The sequence below is a fragment of the Pyrus communis genome, chromosome 12 (genome assembly GCF_963583255.1).
Source record: "Pyrus communis chromosome 12, drPyrComm1.1, whole genome shotgun sequence".
Lineage (NCBI taxonomy): Eukaryota > Viridiplantae > Streptophyta > Magnoliopsida > Rosales > Rosaceae > Pyrus > Pyrus communis.
In genome coordinates this window covers 14988486-14997920 of record NC_084814.1, presented here as the reverse complement: position 1 = coordinate 14997920, position 9435 = coordinate 14988486, and the positions used below count along the sequence as shown (strand labels likewise).

Below are 9435 nucleotides of genomic sequence, written 5' to 3'. Positions count from 1 at the left end.
TTTAAATACTTGTGACCATATTAACATGTCGGAAATTAAACAAGTTTGTCGTTTTCAAATATTTATTCCAACGAAAGACTAACTACTAACGACAAGTCTTGTGATTTGATGATAAAGTATTTTTCGACGGTTGGTCAAAAAAAAAAATAGCATTTCTAATGGCACCAATTTTGACGACCAACGAGGCCTTTTTCCGTTGGTATTTGACCCTTGCCAATGACAATTCGTTTTGTAGTGAAAACCAGATGAGTCATCAGGAGGGACACATGTCAACACTTGGCAGAAATGTATTATTTGATTTTAGTTTGAAATAAAATAATTAATTAATATAAATTTAAATAAAATGAAATGCCAAATTGGGAACATTGATTTATTTGGTTTGTATTTGGTTAAATCAAATATTAATTGATGGAGTCAAATCACGAACCAAGACACAAATCAAGTCTTGGTTCTTTCGTAGGCAAAACTTGGATAACATATAAATACGAGGCTCCAAGATAAAGAAAGGGGTTAGAAAATTATTCTCACACCCAGACGCTGAAGCTTTCAAGCACCGAACTCCTAAATTCTCAAACACAGAATATCCAAAAAGCGCTTTGCATTCTTCTTCATTCTTGTGAAGAACCACCAAGCACTCCTATACATGCCGGTGCTTCCTTCCCCACAAGCCAAAACCTTGAGGTATTCATTCATTCAAGGTCAAGTCATTATGACTCCCAGATCAACAACACACACATTTTTCACCCTGGAGATCAAATCAGAGGATTCAAGTTTGTAAAAAAATTGTAACCCTACATTTACATTAATACAAAACATTTATTTTGTACACATGTTCCTGTTTAATTTGTCATAGGAAACTTCCTGTTTACAAATTTGCCACGCCCATTGGGACAATCTCTGCCTTTCATCTCTTTCTCCATTCAAAATCCAAAATATATCGTCGAAATCAATGGCTTCGAAGATGGGGTCAAGCTGTTCTTGCCACCAAGTCAAAAAGTGTGAGCGTTTCGGCTGTAAGCGGAGACTCTGTTAGCGCCACAACTCGAAACAAGGCAAAGACCATGACCACACTTCAACACGCACCTTCCAAGCTAATGTCATTAAGGGAGCAAGGAGAGTGTCGGAGGTGCGAGCGTGTCATCAACTTGGCCTTGCTAAGAGCAATGAAGAACGATTATGCAACACGCGAAAGGACTTCCCAAAACAATGAGCAGGATTCTTCGGCGTCAAAGAAGGCTTAAGTTGCACCCGCGCACGCAGATAAAAACATGACGGCTTTCACCAGAAGGTGCAACTTGGCTGGCATCGTCTCCCAAGGCAAGATGAAGGGCATGCCTCTCAACCCAACACACTACTTTGGTAGCATTTATCTTTTACGTCATATGGTTTCAGATTTGAGTAATTTTTGGTAGACATGATATTTGAAGAAAGATCTAAAAGATAGACGTTTCGGATCATTGAAATGTATTACGAAGTGGGCCTCACAAAAATATGTGTTAAAAGTAGTGTTAAAAAAACGGTGCCACGAGTCTGTGCCCTATCCTCACTTTTATATGGCATCGTCTCCCAAGCCAAGATGAAGGGCATGCCTCTCAACCCAACACACTACTTTGGCAGCATTTATCTTTTACGTCATATGGTTTCAGATTTGAGTAATTTTTGGTAGACATGATCTTTGAAGAAAGATCTAAAAGATAGACGTTTCGGATCATTGAAATGTATTACGAAGTGGGCCTCACAAAAATATGTGTTAAAAGTAGTGTTAAAAAAACGGTGCCACGAGTCTGTGCCCTATCCTAACTTTTCTATCTTCCAAGGTAAGCCTATCTCCAATCCTATCAAAAGGAAACTTTTGGGAACTACGCTAAAAGTTAAATTGTGTATCTTTGAAAGGTGTTTGTACTTTGCATCCAGATATTGTCAAAAGAATTGCAACACGTGCCTCTACTTCAAAATTTTAGAATGCGCCATAACATGCAGCTGTGAATTTCATTAGATGAGGTTGCATATTTCAGTCACGACCTTGTAGTTATTTGTTTTCATTGACTGATGCTCCGGAGTAAATTTTGCTTCAAGCATCCATCAATTACGACAACAACACTGCAAATGCATGTCATGTGTTCTAACGAAACTTGCACCCGTATAGGTTTATATATACAGAACATATGTAAACAACCTGCATTATTACATATTTGCTACTGCAGCCAAACCACTACTCAAATTACTCGAACTTGAGTCCTACACGCGTACTCACAACAGAATTAAAAAGCTCCTAATCAATCACTCAATACTTATTCCGCGTATCTCCAAGTTGTCCAGAACCTTCGGCCTCTTATAATTCTTCAACAGCAGAGAGCAGCAAACAACGCTGACAGAAGAAGCAGCCATTGCAGCTCCAGCAATCCATGGTGGTAAACGAAATCCAGTAGATGGGAAAAGGGCTCCTGCAGCTATTGGAATGCCAAGAACGTTATATCCCAAAGCCCAAATGTAGTTCAAACGGATACGGGTGAAAGTTTTCCTAGAAAGGTGAATCGCAGTTATCACATCCTCCAAGTTGCTTTTCATTAGAACAATGTCAGCTGCCTCAATGGCAATGTCTGTTCCTGCACCAATTGCCATTCCTACATCCGCTGCCACAAGTGCTGGTGAGTCATTGATTCCATCTCCCACCATTGCCACAATGTAGCCGGAATTATCCTGTGAACATTGAAATTACGTAACGTGCATGCAGTGCGCATGAGGTTAAGAACATACTCTTGTAGTTTGTAACAAATTAACAAAGTTTCATTATATGTACCTGCAAGTCCTTCACTTTCTCTGCTTTCTGATCGGGTTTGGCTTCTGCTATAACGGTCTCAATTCCAACTTCATTAGCGATAGAATTTGCAGTTCCCAAATTGTCTCCTGTCACCATTATGCTTCTAATTTTCATAGACTTCAGTATGGAAATTACTTCTTGAGCACCTGGTTTCAGTGGATCAGATATGGACAGAACTCCAGCTATTTTTCCATCTATAGCTATTAAAATCCCAGTTTGAGCGAGTCCTTCAGCTTCTGCAAGTATCTCTTCTGCATCTTTTGGAACCGCAATGTTACGCTCCACCATCAAGCTCTTGTTGCCAACAATTATTTCCTTGTTCCTAACAATGGCCTTCACCCCATGACCAGTAATGGATTCAAAGTCTTTTGCTTCTGGCCAGGCAGGATTCTCTTCGTCTTCTCTGAACTTTTTGGCGTTCTCAACAATGGCCTTAGCCAACGGGTGTTCACTGTTCACCTGATATATATATCATAAAAAATAGTGAAACTTCCAATCATTGTGGATAATAATGAACATATAAAAAAACTCTTCATGAATTTCTAAAAATACTACAGACGTGTTTTATATGTTAAAACCGACCTCAGCTGCAGCAATAAGTTCATAGAATTCTCGCAGCACCATATTTTTCAGGAGTCGTGTGTTAACAACCACTGGCTTTCCAATTGTGAGAGTCCCTGTCTTGTCGAACACAATGCAGTTCACCTAAAACATCATCAATCAAATCTATAGTTACACTTGATCATTAAATTGCATAATAATTTCTCTTATACTGCCCCAATGCACAAAACTGCCAATATCAATATTATAGAAAGCATCAAACTGCTATAAGGATGCCACTTCCTAACCTTATGTGCACTTTCTAATGCTTGGCCTCCTTTGATCAATACACCTTGAGATGCACCTACTCCGGTTCCAACCATGACAGCTGTGGGAGTTGCTAGGCCTAAAGCACAAGGGCATGCTATAACCATGACAGAGATTCCAAACTGGAGAGAAAGCTCAAAGCTATCCATGGAAGATGGTATCCAAGATTCAGGGTAGCCATGGTATCTTCCAGCCAAAAACCACGAAAGCCAGGTCAAGAATGAAAGTAGGATCACCTGCAACTTAAAACCACATTTTAAGAAAAAGCCTCCTGTATCCTTTCAGTTGAACCAAAACAAATCCTTAAAGAACTTGAGTAATTAATCATGTTATAATTCTTACCAGTGGCACAAAGTATTTGGAAATGCGGTCAGCAAATTTCTGTACAGGAGCTTTGGCCATCTGAGCTGACTCAACAAGCCGTACAATTTGAGAAAGGGAACTTTCTGCACCAACCGTAGTTGCCTTGATATGTAGGACACCGTTCTCATTCAAAGTACCTCCAATGACTGAATCACCCTTTCTTTTTGCGACTGGTCGTGCTTCGCCCGTTATCATACTCTCATTAACATGGCTTTGCCCCCATGTAACATAACCATCCGAAGCTACTTTCGCCCCAGGAATAATTTTAAGGATATCATTCTTTTGTATCAACCTACTATCAATTTCCTCTTCATTTATCACAATTCCTTCTTCGTCTAGTGTCAATAATGTTGCTGTTTCAGGTGCCAAGTCCATCAGTTTGGCAATGGCATCTGATGTCTTCCCCTTAGCTAATACCTCTAGGTACTTTCCAAGAAGAATGAATGAAATAAGCATGGCACTAGTCTCGAAGAAATCAGTACCCATAAAATCTGGAGCGGTAGCAGCTCTCACTACCGAGTAGACTGAATAAAAATAGGCTGCATTTGTTCCTAATGCAATGAGCACGTCCATATTTGCAGAACCATGGAGTAGTGATTTGTACGCCCCAGTATAGAACCTCCGGCCTATAATGAATTGCACCGGAGTGGCCAGAATCCACCTCATGAGCTCCCCAATCATGAGATTATTCACTATTTTAGTTTCTAGGCCATGCTTAATTCCAGGAATATACATGAACACCATGGAGGTTAAAAACACCGGAATAGTGAAAACCAAACTCCACAGAAAGACTCCAAAATACTGCTTAATTTCCTCCTTTCTATGACTATCTCTTCCTGCTTCACCTCCTGGAAAAATCTTTGCCTTGAAACGCCTGGACCCGGTTGTTTCAATCACATTAATGAAACTTCTTGGCCCTGTCATATCTGATTTGTAAGAAACAGAGATTTTCTTGATTTCAGAATCGAAGTCTATAGTTTGCACACCAGGGAGTGCTTGAAGAGACTGTCCAAGTATTCTCATTGAGCGATCCGTCCTTACACCATCAACTTCAAGCTCTATCCGGCTCATGTCTTCCCCTGCAGTAATAAGTATACCTTCGAATCCAGTGTCTTCAATGGTTTGCAACAGCTGGTTGTAGCTCACAACCTTTGGATCATAGTGAACATCTGCTTCTTCAGTTGCTAAGGCAACTTGGGCTTTTTGTACACCATGAACTGCCTGTAAAGCGGATTCAACAGTAGTAGAACAAGAAGTGCAAGTCATTCCCTTTATCCGAATTCTGCATATCAATATGGACTTCTCATTTCCCTCATCATTGATCAACGTGGCTTGGAATCCAACATCTTCAATCGTCTCACGAATATTCTCCGCCTACAAGATGTAAGACAACAGCTATAAAAAATTCCAACTAGCAATAAATAAAGTTAAAAAAAATGATGGGAAATGATAAGCAAGAAACTAGTTATTACTATTAGACAGTAGAAAGGTGTATGCAATAGTGCCAAAAATTCAGTTTCTTTCAAGGTATTAAATGTCAGGAATCGAACTTCCCTTGCGAAAATCTTTAAAAAATGATTCTACCCAAATTAAAGCTAGCTCAACTAGACTACTAGAGATGTCTCCTAGGGAATAGTCCTCTACGTACGTAGAACCTCGGTATTCTGCAGAATACAAGTGATAGCAGATAAAATTATAGAAGCCACAACTCTATTAGTACTTTTTAGATATTAATGATCAAAGATCTTATAATTTGGTAATTTATTGATGGTGTTGGATGAATACACAGATCAAAATTGTTTTCACATAGTTGCAAATGTCATCTGTCTCAAGTGTTCATGCTAACTATTTCTTTCAAATGGTTAATGTTGTTGCTAATACACATAGCTAGGCAAGCAACCAGATCAGTTTCCGACTCAAGGTGCAAATCTGCGTTACCTTAGCTTAAAATTAGGGACTTGATTTTCACACCCCATGTTCTCTCCTTGCACACTCTTTTCCATTTTCTTGCCATTGGATTAAAAGTAAAGAAGATCAAACGACCAAAATTAACAGTAGTGTGAAAATCATTTTCCTAAAGTTAATAATGGTCTATTCAGATAAATGTTCTGCACGTTGGTCAAACTGTTAGACGTCATGCAGATTATTAATTTCGTTTTTATATACATATTAATTCTAGCAAGAGGCTAGAGTTTGCTTATATTTTAATAGACTGTAGTTTGGTTTGTACTTGGTGTGGAAGATAAGCCTTCTTTTTCTTAATTAATAAAGAAAAATTAGGTTTGTGAATCTCTACAAACTATGTAGCTAAGTCAAAGATTAGAACTATGATTAAGCGTCAGCTAAGGCTAAGGCCGTGAATTAAGAGGTTTAAAAGTAAAAGAAGATGTTCTACTTGTATGTTTTTTTGTCTGATACTTGACTTTTGACCAAATCTACAAAGAACCTGGCTTTATTATAAGCACAATACGTACCAACGCAGAAACAATATACAAACAGAATTTGAACTCTTTATAACATCTCCTTATTGTTTATATTGGATTAGATCTCCAAGTACAACTTTTTCATGGATAGAGAAAATTTTGTTAGGAAAATGATCTTCACACGTTTGTTTTTTCATTCAACACATTCTTGTTCATTTTTGTTTCTTGATTCTTTTTTAATTTACTCAATTCAAATGCTAGAAATAAATAAGAATTTACAGAAGGAGAAAACAAGTGTGCAAACTCTTTAAACAACGTTGTCTCAAACTTAGGGCTTTTAATTATTTTTCATTCAACACATTCCTGTTCATTATGGTTCCTTGATTCTTTTTTAATTTACTTATTCTAAATGCCAGAATAAGAGTTTACAGAAAGAGAAAAAAAGTGTTCAAACTCAATCCAAATGCCACAACTATGTTCTCTCTAGGGATAGAATAATTTAGCTCTGAATCGAAGCTTAGAAAATCCCAATTTTTAACCAGTTCTAAAATTAAGGGGACAATTTCTTTGTGTGCAAAAGTGCAGAAGCAATTCTGTACAATTGGGAAAGCAAAAAGGCAAGAGGCGCCATTTTTTATTTTTTATTTTTTTTTTCGATGAAAGGTAAACTTGCATTACCAACAACGTACGTACAAAACAAAGGCCCAAAAACACAAACAAAAGGTGGCCACCACAAGAACAACCCAACCCGAGAGTTGAGCCTGGTAAAAAACACAGAAAAAGAAAAATACTAAAAACCCTAGCCGCCAGGTTCCCCAGCCACCGCCAAAGCATGCTCCGGCGACCACGAACCAGCAACCCATCATGCACCAGAGGTGAAAACCAACCAAGCCCCAACAACAAAAAGAGAAGCAGACGTCGTCGTCCTCAGTCGAACTCCACACAAAACCAATCCGCCGCCACCAATGGTAGAAACCTAGGAAGGAAGCCAGTGGAACCACTGACAACAGTGCCGAGAACGACACGCAGGTGGAAGATGGTGGTGCGAACACCCGAGCCAAAGCTCTACGCACCTTCTGATAAAGCCGTAGAGTACGGCGGAACAAGGTCGGAGCAGATCGAGTCCAAGGTGAAGTCAAGAGAAAGCGAACCCAGATGGGAGAGAGAGAAGATGAAAAGAGTGGATGCATGGTAGGGGAAATACAGTGGGAAAATGGAGATCGGGAAACCAAGTTTTCCGATCGGGGCAAGAAGCAGACTAAATTGAGGCACAAGGGCTGAGATATAAAGGGGAAAACACAGAAAAAGAAAACCGAAGGGGACTGCCACGGCCTTGGCCAAAGCTAAGACCGGCGGCTGAACTGGAAACTGAGAATGGAAACATTCTCACGCAGATTTTCCTCAAATTTGAATTGTGTGAAATATCAGATATTTGATTCCTCAAGAGGCGTGTGTTAGGTGACCTAAATCACATGTTTGACAGGCCAAATCCAAGATATATCACATATAATGGATATAATCAGGGAATATTTTTGCTCATTACCCCAGGTAACGGTGATACTCACTAATTTATTTATCTACGTGTCATCATCAATGAAAAGCAAAAACAAAATGAAAGATTCACTTCACAGGTAAAGCGACTTACGCTAACAAAATTGGGAAAGAACATGACTTGCGCTCGGTTGTTCAAGACGTCGACAACGGCCTCGCGAATCCCCGGGAGCCTCTTGACCGCCTTCTCGACCGATCCGGCGCAGGCAGAGCACGTCATGCCCATGACAGAGAACAGGGCCTTAGCCTCGGCTGCGGCCGCCAGGCTAGTCTCCTCACCCGCCACACCTTTGGGGTACTTTGGCATGGAGGGATAGTGGGGCCGGGGAGAGAGGTCGCCCCGGCTCTCGTTGCGATTGCAGAGAGCCAAGAACTTGGTTGCCATGGACGTGAGGTTTGTTGGTGGCTATGATCGGAGCCTTCTTTTTGTCTCTGAAGAAAGAAAAAAAAAGAGGAAAGTTTAAAAATTGGAGGGTAATGTATTAATTTTGAATGTAACGAGCATTCAACGGTGGGAGATTGTTTATACAAAAAGAATATGGGTGGTGGGTCCCGTCATAACCTAGGTCCGACGCTATGGGATAGACGATGAAGTTGTTCGCAATTATACATGAGTAATGTTATTCATACCATATTTTTGTATCATATTTTCATATCATTTTAGTTGACATTTAATATGAACAACCATATAATTTGAATTATAAACTAATAATTAAGAAAAAATAGTTAATTAAATGATGATTGTGATATACGAGAAGTCTTTCTCCTTCCTTTCCTTGGGTTTTGCAAATTTTTCAAATAATATCGCTGTACACATCAAATGCCACTTAAGGTGGTAGAGAAATGATGTATAAAAACATAGTATGAATAACATACATAAAAACCCTAAAAATCTTAAAAGGCAAGTAAAAGTCGGTTTCCGTTCCCCAAATTAATCTTTTATTTCTTCGGCTACATTTGATGTGTTACATAAATGGTGGTACATCATGTGCCGTTATATAAATGGTGTGATATGTGTATTAAAAGGTTAATAACATAAAAAATAAAATTTCTCACTATTTACATAAAAACACGTGGTGTACCACCCGTGTTCCTGTTACAACTAAATAAATGTTTTTTTACACATTTTTTAAGGATATTTTTTTTGGTATACACATCATATCAAAAAAAATAAAAAATAAAATTCGTATGCACATCTCACATATTGGTAAATATACTCCACAAATAAATTTGTGGTAAATGTTTTCCTTTCAAAACCACTATCACTCTCTTGTAGGCAATTAGGTTGAGTCCCATTGCATTGATCTTTCCTTTTATTTTGCAAAGTTTATATATCTTTAGATGCAGATAAAAACTTCATTTTACTTCAACTCGATTTCTGTGTTTTCACAGAGAAGCAAAAATAAATAA

At 38.8% G+C, this 9435-nt stretch overlaps 1 protein-coding gene across 1 annotated transcript; it reads right to left on the bottom strand.

The window, feature by feature from the left end:
• Nucleotides 1-1982: 1982 nt before the first annotated feature.
• LOC137711102 (probable copper-transporting ATPase HMA5) lies at nt 1983-8472 on the bottom strand. The gene is made up of 6 exons (XM_068450305.1): nt 8120-8472; nt 4031-5425; nt 3670-3924; nt 3404-3526; nt 2801-3280; nt 1983-2700 (listed from the first exon to the last, which is right to left on the bottom strand). The coding sequence occupies exons 1-6, from the start codon at nt 8408-8410 to the stop codon at nt 2281-2283; spliced, it is 2964 nt and encodes a 987-aa protein (XP_068306406.1). The 5' UTR covers nt 8411-8472; the 3' UTR covers nt 1983-2280.
• Nucleotides 8473-9435: the final 963 nt, after the last annotated feature.

Excerpts from the sequence above, each read along its gene's own strand:
- LOC137711102 (XM_068450305.1), bottom strand. The coding sequence starts at position 8,410 with ATGGCAACCAAGTTCTTGGCTCTCTGCAATCGCAACGAGAGCCGGGGC. Across the intron at positions 3,527-3,669 it reads CATTAGAAAGTGCACATAAG|GTGAACTGCATTGTGTTCGA; the intron begins GTTAGGAAGTGG and ends ATGATGTTTTAG. Across the intron at positions 2,701-2,800 it reads AGAAAGTGAAGGACTTGCAG|GATAATTCCGGCTACATTGT; the intron begins GTACATATAATG and ends CAATGTTCACAG.